At 40.2% G+C, this 21,928-nt stretch overlaps 1 protein-coding gene across 1 annotated transcript; it reads left to right on the top strand.

Moving 5' to 3' along the window:
- The first annotated feature begins 19,562 nt into the window (after positions 1-19,562).
- Positions 19,563-20,485, top strand: LOC112671928 (60S ribosomal protein L6-like). The gene is given in 2 exon segments (XM_035711830.2): positions 19,563-20,125; positions 20,127-20,485. Coding segments are annotated over 2 exon segments (687 nt in total). The 5' UTR covers positions 19,563-19,756; the 3' UTR covers positions 20,445-20,485.
- The last annotated feature ends 1,443 nt before the right edge of the window (positions 20,486-21,928 follow it).

Raw genomic sequence — 21,928 nt, 5'->3', positions numbered from 1 at the left:
AAATGTCCTTTTAATTCAGTTTACTCAGGTAAGTGCTGCCAATGGCCTAACATGGCTCCCTGTCCTTATATTCAGTTTTCTAAGTAGGATCAAAAGAGGTAGAGCAATGCAGTTGACAGCACAAAAGTTGGGTGAGCCCTTGAGGCTGAGGTTGTAGATAGGCCCCTAATCCTGACCTGATGAATTTCCCATCTTAGCTAGAAGGTACTTGTGTTTAAAAAATAAAAGACAGAGTGGCTGCACCATTTCACATTCTCACCAACAGTGTAAGAGGGTTCCCTTTTCTCCACATCCTTTCCAACATTTGTGGTTTCCTGCCTTGTTAATTTTCCCCATTCTCACTGGTGTGAGGTGGTATCTCATTGTGGTTTTGATTTGTATTTCCCTGATGGCAAGTGATGCAGAGCATTTTCTCATGTGCATGAGCAATTTCACTGTTGGGGATTTACCCCAAAGATACAGATGCAATGAAACGCCAGGACACCTGCACCCTGATGTTTATAGCAGCAATGTCCACAATAGCCAAACTGTGGAAGGAGCCTCAGTGTCCATCGAAAGATGAATGGATAAAGAAGATGTGGTTTATGTATACAATGGAATATTACTCAGCCATTAGAAATGACAAATACCCACCATTTGCTTCAACGTGGATGGAACTGGAGGGTATTATGCTGAGCAAAATGAGTCAATCAGAGAAGGACAAACATTATATGTTCTCATTCATTTGGGGAATATAAATAATAGTGAAAGGGAATATAAGGGAAGGGAGAAGAAATGTGTGGGAAATATCAGAAAGGGAGACAGAGCATAAAGACTCCTAACTCTGGGAAACGAACTAGGGGTGGTGGAAGGGGAGGAGGGCAGGGGGTAGGGGTGGATGGGTGACAGGCACTGAGGGGAGCACTTGACGGGATGAGCACTGGGTGTTATTCTGTATGTTGGCAAATTGAACACCAATAAAAAATAAATTTATTATTAAAAATAAATAAATAAAAGACAGCATGGTTGCGCCAGGTGGGTGAATGTCCCCAGGCTAAAGGGTCTTTCTTGCTCCGAACTAACATTTCTTCATCTGGAAAACATTTTAACATGTGGGGCTCCTTGGCAACTGAAATTCAATATGTTCAAAGTCTTCCTGGCCTCTTCCATTTTGTCTTTTGCATCTTAGTCCTCTCGTAATTTGTTTTGTTCCTCCTACTATGTATCAGGCTCCTTCACAGCCTTGCCATTTCCTAGCTGTTTGACATTGTACAAGTCAGTCTATGTGTCAGTTTTCTCATCTCTACATTGTGACTAGTACTAGAGTAGTTACAAGTATTAAATGAGTTGATATATGCAAAATATTGAGAAGAGTGCCTGGCAAATAATAAATTATTTCCAAGAATTATTGTTCCCTCATGATGATGGCCAGTTGGAGGGAAAGGACAGACATTAAGCAAGTAAGAAAATTAATTAAATGATTATGGGTTTAAGTTAGTGCCAATAAGGAAATAAACAGGGTGCCGGGGACAGGGGCAAGACAGGCCAAGTGAAGCTTATATCAAGATGTGACACTCTGCCATAATAACTAAGATCCTCCCTTGACACCACAGATTTTAACTTTACCTTTGCAATTTCTCCTGCTTCCATTCCCTTTTTATCATCACCATAGACCAACCTCTTCATAATCTCCTAATTAGTATCTATAACCAGCCTTTACTCCACCAATTTATTTCCTACCCTGCAGCCAAACCCATTTTTTTAAAACTCTAGGATCTAGAATATCCTTTGAGCACCTATTGTATTCTCCTTGCTTTATGAACATTAGCTCACTTTAAATTCACAAATTCATAAACAAAATATAAATCTCTATCTGCAGATGGGACAACTGAGGCTTAGAGAGGATAAGTTCTCTGCTAAATAGCCAATAGCTATTACGTATTAGAACCAGAGTCGGAATAGAGATCTGTGGATTCTAGAGTTTTTATTCCTTCATGATGCCTTCCTAAACTTGCATTTTACCTATTGGGTAATGACTGTAGACCCAAGGAAATAATGATAACATATACTTATATAGCATTTTCCATGCTCCAGGTACTATTACATGTATTACTTCATTCAATCTTCAAAACAACCCTTTGAAGAAGGGATTACAATTGTTCTCATTTTACAGAGGAGGTTACTGAGCAGCAGATCTAGGATTCTAACTCAGTTTACCCTCCTTCTAGGCCTTAGCCCACAGTAGCAGTCTAAGAGGCCCCATTCTGGTCCTAGCTTTAATCAGGGGCCATGTTTGGAGTTCACTCAGGACCAATTCAAAGTCACCTCAGAGCCTATTCATCCTCTTTTTTTTTTCTACCAAAGGCATTGATTGCAGCCTACGTACTGAGACCTTACCTTAAACTAGCATACGGCTTCTGCCCACACCAGGTGAGGCCCCTCAGAGTCAGATTATGACACATTGCTTGGACCCTCTCCCATGCCTTGGCTTAAGCTTCCTTTCTCTTTACCCATAATGCAACTTGATCCTCTGCATTTTTTTAGGCCCCCTCACTCTATTGAAGAGCATTTCCCTTCCTTGGCCATATTTTCTCTCTTATGTTTTTCCATTTTCTCTGCTCCCTTGCTGCCCTTCTAGCCTGTACCTCATAGTATGGCCACTCATTCAGTGTTGTATGCAGTTCTTTGACTATGTCCAGTCTTTCTTATCTCCCCTCTTCCTCTGGAAGTTCTTCAAGGTCAGGGATTAGTAACATTCCAGTACTTATCCACTGATGCCTCTGTTATTATAAACTTCTAAACCACCAGAGACTCATTGCTGGAAAAAAAAACCCTTAAAGTCTATTTAGTATAACCCCTTATTTGTACAGAGACTCTGGGTTCCAGAGAAGGTGATTCCACAATCAAATTCTCCTTGATTTTGAGTGGTCTTTCCCCTGTTTTATGTCTCCTCTCTTCCTCTCCAAATCCTATCTACTTTTCTGAACAAAGGAGGGAAAAAAGGAGGTCAGGAGCTGAGAAGGGGCTTTTCCATGTGTCTGAAAATTGTTACCTTTCCAACATAATTTTCTGAAAAATTCCAGCCCTGCTAACATTCATGTACAGAACTTTGAGGAGCTTAGCTGCATCCTACTGTGCAAGAGTTACAAGAGAAGTCTGCATAGTGCCTCTGACTACTTGACCCTCTGTCTGTTCCCACAAACCAGGCAAAAATCTAACTCCCAGTCTGCCCACAGTCCCTGAAGCTTTTCGATTCCTTCCATAGGAGTGGCTTGGTCTCTGTTTACCTCCCCTTCCCCGCCTCCCAGCAGCACTGTGTCCCTCTCAGGGGTGGGATTTCTTTGCATAGACATGCCTAGACACTCCAGTAGTCTAGTCGCTGCTTTGGGAGCCTAATGGGGGCAGAGAAGTAGGTTTATTATAAAAGAAAAGGAGAATGGGTTTAGGCTGTTATTTCTACACAGGGATGTGAAATTAGCCTGAGTGATTGCAACGGATTTTATCTACTGTGAGTGTGGTATGTAGGCTGGGGGCTGAGGGGTGGGGGCTTGGGGGTATGTGTGGCCTGTGCTGAGGCATGTTTGTCCAGGAATTCTGTTGCTGAAGCAAGATTCATCCATCCATGTATTTACAGGGTAAGTGCAGGAACACTCCCTGGCATGGCAAGGCTGCCCAGACCTATGGGACATAAGGGTGGAGGTTCAGGATCAGATTAGGGTGACCCTACTAAGGAGCTACAAAAGCGGAATGTCTGTGAAGGCATTCTGGTGGTGGGTCTGTCCATCCATCTGTGTCCGGAGAATGCTAAGGTGCCTAGGACCTGGGTTAATACCCCAATGACTTTGGAGGGCCAGTGCGAACCTGTGTAGGCTTTTCCTGGACTTGTATGGCCTCTGGGAACATGCCTGGACGTTTCCAAACACCCTGAGCACTTGGGATTTAGAGCTAAGGAAAAGAAGGAGGCTGGGAGCTTAGGGGAGGTGTGGGGGGTTGGATCAGACACGTGAAGCATCCCGAGGGAAGTTGAGCTGCCAGTCCACCCACGTGATCCCTAGGCAAGTCAGGGCTTGTGTAAAGAACACTCAGGTTCTATTTGGAGGCTTTAAGCCTGCCCCCTCACCCACTGACTGGGTTTTTACTTGATCCCTCGCTCCAGAAAGCCAAGCCCAGAACAGTGATATTTTGATCCTGCTTTACCTCAAACACTGGCAGAGGCTAACACAGCTATGAGAACTAGGGGATAAAAAGAGACCCACCAGAACCCTGGGACAGCAGAGACTACAAAGTCTGGTTTGGACTGGTATTAGCAGTGTTGGCCAGTGTTGTGTCATGTACGGTGGTTAAGACAAGAGACAGTGGAACATCTTCCTCTATATAACTCTCCTATCCCCTCCTTTACCCCAATATACCTTCAATTCTACGTAACAGGCTCACTGAGTACCTACTCTTTGTCACCACTGTGTGAGATAAGGAGATGCTTAAGGTGCACTGGGACCTGATGGTTTCATTATGGGTGTAAGAACAAATAAATATGACACAAGATAGTCTTTTAAAGGTTTAATCAAAATGATTTGAGATTGTCAAATAAAGATCACTTCAAGTTGTGTCAAGGATAATCATAAAGACATTTTTTAAAATTTTATTTATTCATGAAAGAGACACACAGAGAGAGAGAGAGGCAGAGACACAGGCAGAGGGAGAAGCAGGCTCCATGCAGGAAGCCGGATGTGGGACTCGATCCCAGGACTCCAGGACCACACCCTGGGCCGAAGGCAGGCGCTAAACCACTGAGTCACACAAGGATCCCCTCATAAAGACATTTTTGACATTATCACACTTTTTAGGGCTCCAGAGACAGACTACTTGAGTTCAAATCCCATCCCCACCACTTATTAACTTGTGTGGCATTGGACAAGTAGAATTACTTCCCTCCTTTCAGATCTCTGATTTGCTCCAGGCTAAAATAGACAATAATAGTGCTTACTTCCTCAAGTTTTTGTGAAGATTAAATTAGATAATCCAGGTAAAATATTTGTACAAACTTAGCACAGTGACTGCACCAAAATAAGCACTCAATAAATTTTGACTATTATTATTATTGTTAAAGATGGATCATGAAGCACAGATAGGATTTTTTTTTTTTTCAGATAGGATTTCAACAGGTGGAGATAGGAGAGAAGGCAATCAATGCAGGAAAAAAAAAACAGGAACAACTCTTTGGAGGCAGCAAAGATCAGGGTATGTGAAAAGAACACAGGCTGAACTGGATTTTAGAGTACAATTAGGGAAAAGTGAAATTAAGTTTGCTGTGGTAGATTGGTGGCAAACTTGAAAACTTAGTTGCAAAAAAAAGAAAGAAAACTTAGTTGCTAGAGTTTCTGTTTGTACAAACATTGGAAAGCCATTGAAGATTTCAGAACTAAAGAAAAAAGTCAAATTTATATTTTGGGAAGAATAATCTGGTAAATATGAGTCAGCTCGATTGCAATAGGAAAGCACAAGAGGTGGATAAACCAGATACAGAGAGGGGATGAGACCCTGGAGCTGAGGTAGTGGCTTTGGGAATAGAAAGGAGTGAATAAATTTAATAAGACATCACAGAGTTGAATCTACAGAATTAAAAGTTGGTAAATTATATGGGATTTAAAAAGGAGGGATGAAAAGAATCAGAATCTTTTGTGACTGGCTTAAAATTTAAAAGGTTGTACATTCCAATCTCAGTTCTGTCTACTTCTCTGAATGGTACAATAGAAAGTATATCCACTTTCTGAGTTAAATAGCTCTATTCAAATCCTGAGTCTGCTACTTGTTTGCTGTCTGTGATTTTAACATATTATTTATCCATCATTCTTAGTCAGGATTTTATTTCTATAGAGCATTTAGAAATATATGGGGAGCATAATTTCTTTTTATGTTTTAAAAATGATTTTATTGATTTATTTGACAGAGAGAGAGAGCACAAACAGGGGGAGTGGCAGGCAAAGGGAGAGGGAGTAGGCTCCCTGCTCAACGGGGAGCCCCCATGTGGGGCTCCATTTCAGGTTCCCTGGATCATAACCTGAGCTGAACACAGAGGCTTAACTATATATATATATGATACTACAGCATTTAGTGCCAACAAGAAAGAGTTGTTCTTTCCACCCACTTATAATACCAGCTATAAGTCCAGTGAGAAATATTGAATTTCTCTGAGCCTCAGTTTTCTACTCTGAAAAACAGGGAGAATAGTACTTACATACTAGTTTTATTGGGAGGATGAAAGAAGATAAATCCGATAAAGTACTAGCACAATGTATGACATACTGTAGGCTTTCATGAATCATAATTTTCTTTCATTGCAATTGACTTCACCTTAAAACATCCTTGTTAGTCTCTGCTTGAACACTTCCAGAGGGAATGAACTTAATGATCTCTGAGAGAGTCCATTCCCTTCATGGAAAGCCTTGACTCTACAAAAATTCTTCCTTTTGTTAAATTGAACTCATTCTCCCTATGGTTTCCACTCTGAGGTCCTACTCATTCTCCCTGGGGCCACTCAAAGCAGTCTGTTTATTCTCTTTCATGATAGTTCTTTATAGATCAGAAGGCTGGAGACCAGATCCTCCTGCATCTTCTGATCTCAGGTAAAACAGCCTGTTTTGTCTACCATTTCTCACATGGCATGTTGTCAAGTTAAATAAGATCGTGACATTTTTAGCTATATAATTTGGGACAATGGTGGTTCCTCCAAAGTGATGAGAAACACTACATAAGGAGCAGGATGGGTTGCTGTGACAAGTTCCTTTATAATTTATTAATTCTTAAGTTCCCACTATGTGCCAGATGCTTTTGAATCCATCATGTCACTGACTCCTCACCCCAACTAGGAAAGGTATAGGTGTTCTTTTAATTGTACAGGTGGCCAAATAAGCCCAAAGAAAATAAAACTGTCTAGAGATTTAGTTAGAGTCTGAGCCACAATTCGAAGTTAAATTTTTCTTACTCCAATGTTAGTGTCATTCTTTGTTTTTTCATTTTACACAGTTGTGTCTGTTTAAAATATAGGCTGAGCAATTAGTTATTCTTTCTTTAAAAGACTTCATTTAGAGAATCTTTTTAGGAGAAAAAGCCCCTAGTGCCAGTGGGTAAGCAATGCATCTACCTGGGACCACAAGCTAGGCCTTAAAACTTTCCTTTAGATGTCTTCTTGATCTGCTCTACTTGAATGCCTTCTGCAGAGAGTGAGGTGTTTTTTGGAGCTGTTCCTCAGAGCTGAAGCTGGAGATTGAGGCAGAAGCTATTCTTCTCTGCTTCTATTCTGGATACTAGCTCTATCTATCAATTTTACTATTGAGTGCATAACAGGAGGGATGTGAGTCAGCCTCACCATCAGTCCTTAAAATGGAAGGTATTATTCTGTGTTCATGGGGAATAGGAGGATGGCTATAGTTTGTCTTGGATTAGAGTTAAATATACATGTTTTCTGTGTTCCTCACAAGATTATGATTTCTTAAAGGTAGAAAAGATGTTTTATTCACCTCTGGTTTATCCTCTTGACACAATGACCTAACAGAATCCCTAGCATAGAAGACACTTAAGTGTTTTTTGAGTGACCAGAAATCCATTCTATCCTTCCCAAGGTGACTATAGTTATGATACCGCTTAAATATCCCAAAAGATATCATGACATTCTCAAAAATAAAGGAATTGTCATGTAACATATATGGTGGAATCAAAGACTAAGATGACTTCACTTACAGGAGATTATTAGTCACCACGGTGAGTAAGGTGAATAAGTAAGCCAAAAGGGCCACACCTTCCTGACTCAGGAAGGTATTTTGGAATTTTTTCTGTTGAGGATAAAATGAGCCAATATTAGTCAGTGGGAGTGGGGGGAAGAAATAAAAGCTACAATCTAATTATTTGAGTAGTTAGTCTTAAACCTGGGCCCACTCCTTTAAGTATGAGAAATAGACAAGCCACTGGGCCCTGAAGTCGGATACTTGGAGTCTAGTCCTATCTCTGCCACTAGCCAATTATGTGACTTTGGGAAAATTATATCCCTTCTCTGGGACTCAGTCTCCCCATCTAGATAATCAAGTAATGGGGTTAGGTTACCTTTTGGGGTTCCATGATATGTTTTCAATTATCTGGTGGTTTGAAGTTTTAACCAGTTGCCAAAAAGGAAAAAGAAAAGAATAGTGGAAGATGCTACCATGTGAATACTGAGATACCTATTTTTTTTTGAGATACCTATTTCTTAAAAAAAAAATAAGTCAAGTACAGCTAGATGGTATTTCTTTACTGGGCAAAAGGCAGTTGTAGCTTAGAAGAGTTTTAAACTTCCTTCTAAGATTGTAGAATTCTGAAAATTGTCTTATAGAATGTGTGTTTACATAGGAGATCATGGGCTTCTTGTTGTCTTGCCTTTCCCCCACTACCCTGCCAAGTCTTATATGTCTCTTCTTTTTATTGGGCATCCTTAAAAAAAGACAAAAAAATGATATCAATAACTCATATCCTGTAAAAGACTGGCTTAATTTTATGGACTAGTTCTCACATTTCTTTTTTTTATAATAAATTTATTTTTTATTGGTGTTCAATTTGCCAACATATAGAATAACATCCAGTGCTCATCCCGTCAAGTGCCCCCCTCAGTGCCCGTCACCCATTCACCCCCACACCCTGCCCTCCTCCCCTTCCACCACCCCTAGTTCGTTTCCCAGAGTTAAGAGTCTTTATGTTCTGTCTCCCTTTCTGATATTTCCCACACATTTCTTCTCCCTTCCCTTATATTCCCTTTCACTATTCTTTATTTTCCTCAAATGAATGAGAACATATGTTTGTCCTTCTCCGATTGACTTACTTCACTCAGCACAATACCTTCCAGTTCCATCCACGTTGAAGCAAATGGTGGGTATTTGTCATTTCTTTTTTTTTTATTTTTTTTATTTTTTATTTATGAGAGAGAGAGAGAGAGAGGCAGAGACACAGGCAGAGGGAGAAGCAGGCTCCATGCAGGGAGCCCGACGTGGGACTCGATCCCAGGTCTCCAGGATCACACCCTGGACCGAAGGCAGGCACTAAACAGCTGAGCCACCTGGGCTGCCCTATTTGTCATTTCTAATGGCTGAGTAATACTCCATTGTATACATAAACCACATTCTTTATCCATTCATCTATCGATGGACACCGAGGCTCCTTCCACAGTTTGGCTATTATGGACATTGCTGCTATAAACATTGAGGTGCAGGTGTCCCGGCATTTCATTGCATCTCTGTCTTTGGGGTAAATCCCCAACAGTGCAATTGCTGGGTCGTAGGGCAGGTCTATTTATAACGCGTTGAGGAACCTCCACACAGTTTTCCAGAGTGGCTGCACCATTTCACATTCCCACCAACAGTGTAAGAGGGTTCCCTTTTCTCCACATCCTCTCCAACATTTGTGGTTTCCCGCCTTATTAATTTTTCCCGTTCTCACTGGTCTGAGGTGGTATACTCATTGTGGTTTTGATTTGTATTTCCCTGATGGCAAGTGATGCAGAGCAATTTCTCATGTGCTTGTTGGCCATGTCTATGTCTTCCTCTGTGAGATTTCTGTTCATATCTTTTGCCCATTTCATGATTGGATTGTTTGTTTCTTTGCTGTTGAGTTTAATAAGTTCTTTATAGATCTTGGAAACTAGTCCTTTATCTGATACGTCATTTGCAAATATCTCCTCCCATTCTGTAGGTTGTCTTTTAGTTTTGTTGAAGTCAGTGGCATTCCTATACACTAAAATGAGACTGAAGAAAGAGAAATTAAAGAGTCAATCCCATTGACAATTGCACCCAAAAGCATAAGATACCTAGGAATAAACCTAACCAAAGAGGTAAAGGATCTATACCCTAAAAACTATAGAACACTTTTGAAAGAAATTGAGCAATACACAAAGAGATGGAAAAATATTCCTCGCTCATGGATTGGCAGAATTAGTATTGTGAAAATGTCAATGTTACCCAGGGCAATTTACACGTTTAATGCAATCCCTATCAAAATACCATGGACTTTCTTCAGAGAGTTAGAACAAATTATTTTAACATTTGTGTGGAATCAGAAAAGACCCCGAATAGCCAGGGGAATTTTAAAAAAGAAAACCCTATCTGGGCGCATCACAATGCCAGATTTCAGGTTGTACTACAAAGCTGTGGTCATCAAGACAGTGTGGTACTGGCACAAAAACAGACACATAGATCAATGGAACAGAATAGAGAATCCAGAAGTGGACCCTCAACTTTATGGTCAACTAATATTCGATAAAGTAGGAAAGACTACCCACTGGAAGAAATACAGTCTCTTCAATAAATGGTGCTGGGAAAATTGGACATCCAAATGCAGAGGAATGAAACTAGACCACTCTCTTGCACCATACACAAAGATAAACTCAAAATGGATGAAAGATCTAAATGTAAGACAAGATTCCATCAAAATCCTAGAGAACACAGGCAACACCCTTTTTGAACTCGGCCACAGTATGTTCTTGCAAGATACATCCACGAAGGCAAAAGAAACAAAAGCAAAAATGAACTATTGGGACTTCATCAAGATAAGAAGCTTTTGCACATCTCTGTTCTTTTATTTCTGGGATGGTTTATTCTTCTCACTGGCTTTAATTAGTCATGTCTACACCTTCTGGTAGGGTAAGAACTAGCACCCAAACAGATGATGATTCAGCTTCAGCAGATCTCCCTGAGGTGTTCAAAGGTCACCATGCACCTGGAAGTGGTTCAAATCCAACACTGCTGCTCTATGGGAAAGATAGTGATTGTAACAGAATAATAATAACAATAATACAATGATAAAAATGACATAGTCCCCTCTTCACTGTGCCTGATCTAGACTTTATAATTTATGAAGCTCATTTACACCCATTTCATCCTCCTAAGACCCTGAATTGGGTGTTATTTTTATCCCTTTTTAAGGAAGAGGAAACCAGCTCAGATTAGATATATGGCTTGTTAGGCCAGAGGTCAATCTGGCTGAAGTCTTCTAATTCCCAGAGCAAAGCTTTCTTCACTGCCTCAAGGCTTCCCCTTAACAACTGCTTTAGGGTGTTACAGTTACCATAGAGGAACTGGGGGCAACATTGCAATAAAAAAACCGCAGCCGGGTAGTAGTCCCCCAGTAGTGTGTTTATAAACTCATTAACTGCAAAGTTCAGTGTGAGCCCCACCCAAGAAAATAAACTTCCTGGCTGGAATACCTAGTCCAGAATAGCTTCTTGGCACTGAATTTTTCTGTGGCAATGCAAATACTAGCCTTGGTTTCTAGGGCAATCTCAGTGCATAGGCGTGCCAGTCAAGAGCAAAGTCCTCATGGTGTGAACATTACGTGACAATCCCTAAGCCATACCCAGAATCACCTTGGTTCTAACTTCCTTTCTAAAGTTCAAAAATTGGAGTTGGCCATTGAAATAGGGAAATGAAATTTTACTTTGCTTTTTAAAGGATCTTATGTAGGTGAGGTGAAATATATTTTCCTTCTTTGGAATTGTTATTTGGTCATGGCAAATATTACACTCAATTGTTTGCTTTTGGAGAGTGCCTTTAAAGATTTCCTTTACATTGCTTTTAAAGTGTGGACATCTTTCTTTGAGCACCTTGTTTTTGTGTATTTTTGTTTTACTGGAGAGTTCTCAGTCAGTGGAAGCATAAAGGGCACTTGATAAAAACATTTTCAACATGTCCCTGAGCATACATAATAGTTGTCCATATTTGAACTAACAAAATAAGTTGTTTTTATTTGTAAGGGAAGAGAGGTGTTTGCCAAGAATGAGTTTGCTGTTTGGCTCACCATTTTCCTCTCTGTATACCTGGATTTTAATTTTGACAGTGAAGAATCTGGGAGAGCAACTTTCTTCTCCAAAGTTCTCAGACACAGGTTAGGTAAGAGTGTCAATGCTGCAGTACTGTCCTCAACACACAGTCCTACTATACTGGGAAGATAATCTCTCATGCCCCTAATTCCCTGCCTACCTCACTATCAAGATTTTTGGTGTTTTACATTGAATGTAGGTACATTTTGATTACTTTTCCATCATAAATTGGTCATTTACAGAAATTTTGTTAGATCTTGAACCATATATATGTGGCTACTGGCAGATAGCAGAGTTGTGTTTTATTTTTGATCCTCTGGAAATAATTCTTATTAGCCAGTAAACAGAAATACTTCCAAATACATTTTTTATTCTACTTTCAAAGAACCAAGATGCTTCCTTTGGCTGGTGTATCTTTGCTTGGTGAGTACAGCAGGGAAATAAGAAGTGTGTTTATAGAAGCATTATTTATAACACCCATAAAGTATAAACAACCCAAATGTCTATCAACTGGTGTATGGATAAACAAATTGTTATATATGAATACTATTCAGTCACAAAAAATGATTGGACTGACATACAGGGTCATAGATGAACCTCAAAGAATGTTAAGTAAAAAAGCCAGAAACAGCAGACCACATATTGTGTAATTCAATTTCTATACAATGTCCATAAAGGCAAGCTAATTGAGACAGAAGGTACACTAGTGGTTACTTGGGGCTGGGGGAGAGAAAAAAATATTCAATGTAAATAGGCATGATGATTCTTATTTGAGGATGAAAATGTCCTTATTTCAGGATGAAAATTGAGTTATGATGATTATGGCTGCAACACTCAGTAAAGTTAATGAAAATCATTGAAATGTACACTCAAAGTGAATGAATTTTATAATATGTAATATATACCTCAATAAAGTTGTTTTTTAAAATATTCTATGATCACTGATTTATGAGTAGACTTGTGTTTGCCAGTGTGATTACTTTCCAAACACTTGCATTGCCAGAAATAATTTAAAACAATCTCAATCTTTCCTTCCCTCCCTCCCTCACTCCAACATACACACTCTCACACAAACACAGACATACATACCACCCAATTACTCAATTCAGGACGAAATAAAGAGATAGAACCTGAGTCCTATTTAGTTCTTTTTCATTTTGAACTTTACACATAACCTCTCATGTGCTTTCTCACTTTCATAGTTTGCCTCATTAAATCCTCATGATGTTCCTAAGTGGCTTATGTTCTTTATAACTTTTATTTCACAAAAAAGCTCAAGCATATTTAATGCTTTCTATCTCGATACAGCAGTAAGTGCTGTGCTTGAATTCCAGCCCAAGTCTGTCTGACTCTGAGGCACAAGCATTTCCCACTCTGCCACAACTACCTCCCTAAGACAGACCCCATAAAAGACAACCCTATTCCACATGAAATTCCCACTGAATTCCTCATAGTTCGCAGTTTAGAAGGTTACATCAAAGAGTCTCCCTGGGAGTTTCTAAGAATTACACAAAGGTGTCAAAATATTATCAACTCATGATGATCATTTCCATATTATCAGAATGACCACATTGATCATGCTATCTTATTGGCTACAATGCTATCATTGAGAGAGCATCCTGGAAATTTGAGTTCTTATTTTACCTTCATCATTCCCCAGACAGATTAAGATCTTTTATCCTTTCTTTGGCTTCAGTTTCTCCCTGGCTGCACAAAGGAGATTAGACTCCATGATCTTTAAGAGCCTTCCAACACTGATAATATGCAATGAGCATGCAAGACCTAGCTTGCTCTAGACTCACTCTTGGTAGCAGGAGTCCTCAAAGGAGAGGAAGAAAGAATAAAGAACATAATAAGAGAGGCTGGAGAAGATGGCAGAGGATTAGGGATCCCCAACTCACCTGGCCCCACCAACTTACCTAGATTACTTTCAAACCATCCTGAAAACCTACAAATTTGACCTGAGATTTTTTTTTAAGATTTATTTATTTATTCATTCATTCATGATAGACAGAGAGAGAGAGAAAGGCAGAGACACAGGCAGAGCGAGAAGCAGGCTCCATGCCGGGAGCCCAACATGGGACTCGATCCCAGAACTCCAGGATCTCGCCCTTGGCCAAAGGCAGGCGCCAAACCGCTGAGCCACCCAGGGATCTCTGACCTGAGATTTAAAGAGAGAACAGCCAGAGTACTACAGAGAGAAGGGTTTTCATTTCTAACAAGGTAGGAAAGGGGGGGGAATAAAAAAAGAATCAAGTGGGGGAGGGGCCCCATGAGGAGCCAGCTAAAGCCGGGTGGAGGGAGCCTCAGGATAAGAAAACCCAGCCCTGGAGAAGCAGGAACTTTAAAAAATCCGCACCAGATTCTTCCAGGACAGAAAAATGCTTAGCAGGGAAATGGAGCAGAACTGCAGGAAGGGCATTGGAGGCTCCAGTTTCCCAGAGTTACTAAATAGAGGAAGTACGCACCGGGTAAAGTGCCCCACAAACTGCGGGCCAATCTTGGTAAAGGGCTGGAGTGTGCACCCGGCGGGGCATCAGGGAGAAGCCTGTCGGTAAGGCGGTGGCTCCAGATGGAGGGGTCTGCACACTGCTGCCTTCATGAGCCAAGGCCCCAGGAGCGTGATTCCAGCAGCACAGGCCCCGGATCCCAGGGCACTGGGTGGACAAAGCCAGAGATCCTGTACTCCCCCCTGGACAGGCAGAGGTGGGGAGGGCACAGGACAGTGAGGACTTTCCTGCCACCCGGCGCCCCCCAAGCAGTGCAGGTCAGCGTCCCCGTGCCACCCAAGGAGCATCTAGGCCAGTGCAGACTGGGTGTCTGCAGTAGTTACCGCAGGGAGTTGACTCTAGAGCTGGAGACCTGGCCACCGCCAGTGGTGTTGTTCCTCCTTGTATCACCCTGTGCCTGGGACGGGTGTGGCCACCAGGGAACAGAGGCCTCACCGGGTAAATGTTTGTTTCCCACTGAGCCCAGCACCTGGCAGGTGGCCTGGCAGTTCCTCCAGGTGCACACACCTCAGAATCAGCACAGCAGGGCCCTCCCCCAGAAGACCAGCTGGAAGACAGGGAAAGCAGGTTCTTGACCAAGCAGCCCTGGAAAGCTCCAGGGGAAGTCAAGGGATTTACAGTATATAGAAACAGAGGGTACCCCTCCTATTTTTTTCTATATATATTTTTTCTTCATTTTTCAAGAACAACTCATTTTTATATCAGACTGTAAATTTCCAGTATTTTTCTCCTTTCCCAACTTAGCTACAATATTTTACTACCTCTTCATTTTTAAGATTCTTCCATTTTTATTTTCATATTTCTACCATTACAGGTCCTAGATATATTTTCCACTTCTAGATTCCCTTCAACATACTCAATTTTGCGAGATATACAAGATATGATTTTTTTGTTTTGTGTTTTCTGCCTCATTTTGTTCTACAATGGCAGAAGTTAATACCTTCTAAAACATGATCAGCATAAACTCAGAGCCATTCTGGGTTCCATGCTGGTTCATTCTCTGAGATTCCTCATTCCCATTCTGCCCACCTCTTTTATCTCATTTCTGTTTTGATGGTCAAGGTTAGGGCCTTCTACAAGTATTTCTGGTTTATATAAATTTGGGACTGAGCATCTTCTAACATACAGAACTTAATATACTCAGAAACAAGAGGATCACCCTCTAGAACCACTCAGAATCATCTAGAGTGAAATTTACTTAGCTCATGGTTGATATTATTGACTCAGCCCGCTCATACAGCCACTCTGCACTAAGCAAAATGACTAGAAAGAAGAACTCACCACAAAAGAATCAGAAACAGTACTCCCTGCTACAGAGTTACAGAATTTCTATTACAATTCGATGCCAGAAAACCAATTCAGAAGCAAAATTATAAAGCTACTGGTGCTCTGGAAAAAATCATAAAGGATTCAAGAGACTTCATGACTGCAAAATTTAGACCTAATCAGGCCAAAATTAAAAATCATTTAAAGGAAATGCAACAAAACTGGAGGTCCTAATGATGAGGGTTAATGAGGTAGAAGAAAGAGTGAGTGACATAGAAGACAAATTGATGGCAAGGAAGGAAGCTGAGGAAAAAGGAGAAAAATAATTAAAAGACCATGAAGAATGGCTAAGGGAAATAAATGACAGTCTCAGAAGGAAATATCTATGTTTAATTTGGGTTCCAGATGGTGCTGAAAGGAACAGAGGACCAGAAAGCATATTTGAACAAATTACAGCTAAGAACTTCCCTAATTTGGGGAGGGAAACATGCATTCAGACCCAGGAGATAGAGCGACCCCCCTAAAATCAACAAAAACCCTTCAACAGCTTGACATTTAATAGTAAAATTGCAAATTCCAATGATAAAGAGAAAATCCTTAAAGCAGCAAGAGACAAGAGATCCCTAACTTATATGGGGAGAAAAAACCTAAATAGGCCATTAATCAGGGAGGAAATTGAAGCAGTCACCAAAAACTTCCCAAGGCACAAAAGTCCAGGGCCAGATGGCTTCCAGGGGATTTCTATCAAACTTTTAAAGAAGAAACAATACCTATTCTACTAAAGCTGTTTCGAAAGATAAAAAGGACTTAAAACTTCCAAACTCGTTTTATGAAGCCAGCATCCCCTTAATTCCAAAACCAGACAAAAACGCCTCCAAAAAGGAGAATTATACACCAATCTCCCTGATAAACACAAATGCAAAAATTCTCAACAAGATACTAGCCAATAGGATCCAATAGTACATTAAGAAGATGATTAACCATGACCAAGTGGGATTTATCCCCAGGATACAAGGCTGGTTCAACACTCATAACAAAAATCAACGTGATAGATCATACCAACAAGAGAAAAACAAGAACCATATGATCCTCTCCATAGATGCAGAGAAAGCATTTGACAAAATACAGCATCCATTCCTGATCAAAACTCTTCAGAGTGTAGGGATAGAGGGAACACTCCTCAGCAAAAAGCCATCTACAAAAAGCCCACAGCCAATATCATCCTCAATGCGGAAACACTGGGAGCCTTTCCCCTAAGATCAGGAACACAACAGGGATGTTCACTCTCACCACTGCTATTCAACATATTACTAGAAGTCCTAGCTTCAGCAGTCGACAACAAAAAGAAATAAAAAGGCATTCAGATTGGCCAAGAAGACGTCAAAATCCCCTCTTTCCAGATGACATGGTACTGTACATAGAAAACCCAAAAGACTTAATCAAGATAAAAATCTTCTTCACAGCAAAAGAAACAGTCAACAAAACTAAATGATAACATACAGAATGGGAGAACATATTTACAAATGACATATCAGATAAAGGGCTAGTATCCAAGATCTATAAAGAATTTATTAAACTCAACAGGAAAGAAACAAACAATCCAATCATGAAATGGGCAACAGACATGAACAGAAATTTCACAGAGTAAAACATAGACATGGCCACTAGCACTTGAGAAAATGCTCCGCATCACTTGCCATCAGGGAAATACAAGTCAAACCCATTGTATTGTTTTCCATATTCAAAGAGCAGACACAGGTATGGTGTGTGTATCCATGTATACACATGAGCATGTATTCTTTAAAAAATACTTGATTATCAGTAAAAATTTATCAAATAATGTTGATTTGTAGCCCAGTGGGGTAGAAATAACACTGAATTTGGAATTAGATGACTTTGGTTCAATTTTTAGCTTTGCTGAATAGCAATATGATCTTGAGTAAGTCGATTTTTTAGTGCTGATTTTCTTGCCCTTCAAAGGAGCATTTTTTTAAATTGGAGGAGCTTGACTTTAGCTTTATGAGTTCTTTTGTAGAATATTTTAAGAAATGCTACTGAGTTGTTGGTCACTATTAGCTGAAAATGTGCTGAAATGACATCCAAAAAGGCCAGTAACAATTAATAATTCATGTCTCTGGCTCTGGAAATATCCACACTTATTTCTCACTGAGAGATAGCTTAGATGACCTCGGAAGAAGGGAAGTTGAAACCACCCTGGACTGAGAATCTTAGTGAGCTGTGTTCTAATCTCAGTTCTATTCCTATGAAGTAACTTTGGACAATTATCTTTGTCAGCTTCCTTGTTTGTTTCATTGAGATGAGCAAGGAGAATTTTAGGTGTTGATCCAACAAATCTCTGTAATACCTTCTAGTTCTGATAATGTACACATCTGTCTTCAGTCCTATTCCAATCTGAGACTATAATGATAAAAAAAGTCATAAAAATGCAATTCTAGCCAGTGACTAGAATTGAAGGGCTCTCAGTACCTTTCTCTGAGCCAGACTGAAAAACTGGCAATGTGAACCAGCAAGATTGGTATGTTTTTTGAGGCTACCCTTATGCTATTAAACTTGATTAGTTGAATTTAAATATCTTCCCACTAAGGAGATGAAACAAATCTTATAAATCTGAAGGGATACAAGTGGTTCCTAGGCCAGTACTCTATTTTCTCAAGTTTTTGATTTCTTATTGTTTGGTCTAATGTCCAGACTTATGTGATTTCTATCAGTGGGGAAGGTCGGAAAGTGAGATCAGTTTTTACAAAGTCTCCAGAAGTGTCTGATATGAACTTTGGTAGTAGTATGTATTTTTACTAGTCTACCACCTCAGCTATCTCTAACATGCACTAGGCATTATATTGGGTGCTAGGAAGAGAATGAATATAGTAGAGAGAAGGAAGACAAGGGGAAGAAAAGAAAATACCATTTTGATCCACTATGGGTCAGGCAATGTGCTCCGTGGTTTACATACATTAGAGTCTTGCAATGTTGAGATTAGTATCACTTCCATTTTACAGATGAATAAACAGTTTCAGAGAAATGAAGTGGCATGGTAGATGAGATTAGATTCCATGTCTGTCTCAATTCCAAAGCCATTGTGTTTTCCAGTAAGACCTTAATATTTGCATTTCCCAAGAGAAAATGGAAGCTTCTGGATTTTTCTGTTCAGTAGGCAGCAAATGTATTATTCCTGGCATTTGCTAGTATCATCATATCTTGGAGGAATTGGTTCTATGCTGTAGAATGCTTCTTAAATTTTCTAAGCATATTTTAATTGGAAAGTATCACAGAATGTCAGGGCTGCTAAGTTACTTACCCTAAGCTTCTTACTTATCATATGGAGAGACTAAAGGTCAGAGACAGAGACTAGTTCATTGGCTCATTAAGAAAGCCTAGACTAGACCCTAGGCTCGAGGACCTCTCAATTCACACTGGCAGTGTACACACCAGAAGGCAGGTGGTCAACTTATGGGCACAGTCACAAATGTCCTTCATACCAGAGGCCTAAGGACCATAGTCCCCATGAGAACAGAACACTCATTTGGTTATAATGGTTAAATTTTTCTTGGCTAATTTGATAGTCCAAAATACTTATTTAATTTCTATTCATTTGACTTCTAGTAAGGTTGACATTTCTTCATTTAGCAACATAATTCATACAACTGCAGACCAGAAATTGTAATATCTCTCTTATACACTACATCCAATACATCAGCAAATCCTGTCAACTATTTATTCAAAATATATTCTGGATCATGACACTTTTCTCCAATTCCACTTCTACCACCATAAGACCAAATCATCATTTCCTAGACTATAGAAATTGACCCATAATTCATCTCTGTCTCTTATTACCCTAAGTCTATTCCCCATATAACCACTAGAGTGATCTTTTAAAATTATAGATCATATCACTCCTTTGTTGATAAATCTCTAGTGGTTCCCATCTCCCTCAGAATTAAATCTGATTTTTCCATCTTGCAAGATGACGGGCGAAAAAGCCGAGAAGCCGGATACTAAGGAGAAGAAACCTAAAGCCAAGAAGGTTAATGCTGGTGGCAAGGCAAAGAAGGGTAATCTAAAGGCTAAAACGCCAAAGAAGGGGAAGCCCCACTGCAGCCGAAACCCTGTCCTAGTCAGAGGAATTGGCAGATATTCCTGATCGGCTATGTATTCCATAAAAGCCATGTACAAGAGGAAGTATTCGGCAGCTAAATCCAGGATTGAAAAGAAAAAGATGGAGAAGGTTCTTGCTACCGTTACAAAACCAGTTGGTGGTGACAAGAATGGTGGTACCCGAGTGGTTAAATTTCACAAAATGCCTAGTTATTATCCTACTGAAGATGTGCCTCGCAAGCTGTTGAGCCATGGCAAAAAACCTTTCAGTCAGTATGTGAAAAAGTTGCGAGCTACCGTCACTCCTGGGACCATTTTGATCATCCTCACTGGGCGCCACAGAGGCAAGAGGGTAGTTTACCTGAAGCAACTGAGCAGTGGCTTGGTACTTGTGACTGGACCTCTGGCCCTCAACCAAGTGAGTTCCTCTGCGTAGAACACACCAGAAATTTGTCATTGCCACTTCCACCAAAATTGATATAAGCAGTGTGAAAATCCCCAAACATCTCACTGATGCTTATTTCAAGAAGAAGAAGCTGCGTAAACCCAGACACCAGGAAGGAGAGATTTTTGACACAGAGAAGGAGAAATACGAGATTACAGAGCAGCGTAAGGTTGATCAGAAAGCTGTGGACTCGCAAATTCTGCCAAAAATCAAAGCTGTTCCTCAGCTTCAGGGCTACCTCCACTCTGTGTTTTCTCTCACAAATGGAGTTTACCCTCACAAATTGGTGTTCTAAATTTCTTACAAAAGAACCTAATTAAACAACTGATCCATTTCTTTTGTGTCTTTTTAAATTTTTATCTGCCTGGAAGTGTGGTTTGACTCGGCCAGCTTGTGGGATCTTAGCCTCTGCTAAGAGGAGTGGGAGCTGAATGGGTGGTACCAGCTGTAGTGGAACCTTCTTTTTGTCGGCTTTGGACTAGCATTTAGCTCCCTTAGTGTCTGGCTTGTCACCCAGCACCCACCTGCATTTTTTCTCAGGTCATCGTTGAACCAGATAATACTGGACTATGAGGACAGGAAACCGCCCTGCTCTTTAGGCCACAGACTTCCATTTCTCCCCCATTGGCCCAACTCTAAGTCCTTCCCCCATAATCATTGCCATTAGTCTTGTGTATCTAGTTTTTTTGAAGTGTACACAGCAAATGAGTATAATGATTCACCATTTTTTAAAGCCAAAAACCTTGTATACTGTATATACTGTTACACAGATAACAATGTGTTCTGGTCCTTCCATGAAGTCCATCTTCATTGATGTAGAGGCTAGTGTGCCGTTATATGGTATTTGGGTTTACATCATTTGTAAGTATATACAAAGTAGTAAATAAGCTCAAGTCTGCACACAGATGAGTATCAGGTAAGAATTATTTTTGGCTGAGTAAGTTTCTGCAATTTAATTTTAGTAGATTGTGCCAAACGGCCTTCTGTGGGGTTTGAGCCAGTTTATGCTCTTGTACAAGAGTGTCCGTTTCTCTATAAGCTCCCTTAAACATTGGGTTATCAAATTTGCAAATTTGAAAAAAAAATCTGCAAATATGAAAGATGGCCCCTGTGGACTTTTTGAAGCTGCTTTTATTAACAATTCACATTAGGTGAGATTCATAATTAGAGTGTAGTTCTGTGACATCTGTGTGGTTTAGTTAAATGTTATCCCCACCTTAAAAGTTTCCTCAGGATTATAAAATCAGCTCCCACTCCTGGCAATTCCTGATTAGATTTCTGTTCTGTGTTTTTGCTTTTTCTGAACGTTCTAGACAGTATGCTACTGAGCATAATATTACTGGATGTGCTCAAATTCACGGTTCTTGTCAGTTGTTGGTCCATTAAGTCCTTGTATCACTATTCTAAAATTCACACATTGAAAGACATTTGGGTTGTTCACAATTACTGGAGGTGATGAATAAAGCCACTATCAACATTAAAAAAAAAGAATTAAATCTGAACCCTTTACCATTACCTGTAGGTATCTGCATGGAAACCTGGAAACCTCTCTCGCCTGACATCTTACCTTTTCCCTGACCTTACTCACTCTATACCAATCACTCTGTCCTCTTTGGCTGTTTGTTGAACATCCTGTATATGGCACCACTGCAGGGTCTTTTAAGTACCATTGTCTCTGCATGGCATAATTTTCTCCCAGATATCACTTCCTCACTTTATTCATCTGTCTGCTTAAATATGTTCTCCTCAAACAGGCTTTCCCCAGCCATCCTATATAAA

This window comes from Canis lupus, chromosome X (genome assembly GCF_003254725.2).
Source record: "Canis lupus dingo isolate Sandy chromosome X, ASM325472v2, whole genome shotgun sequence".
Taxonomy (NCBI): Eukaryota; Metazoa; Chordata; class Mammalia; order Carnivora; family Canidae; genus Canis; species Canis lupus.
The sequence above is the reverse complement of the archived record's forward strand: the minus strand, read 5'-3'. Positions and strand labels throughout refer to the sequence as shown.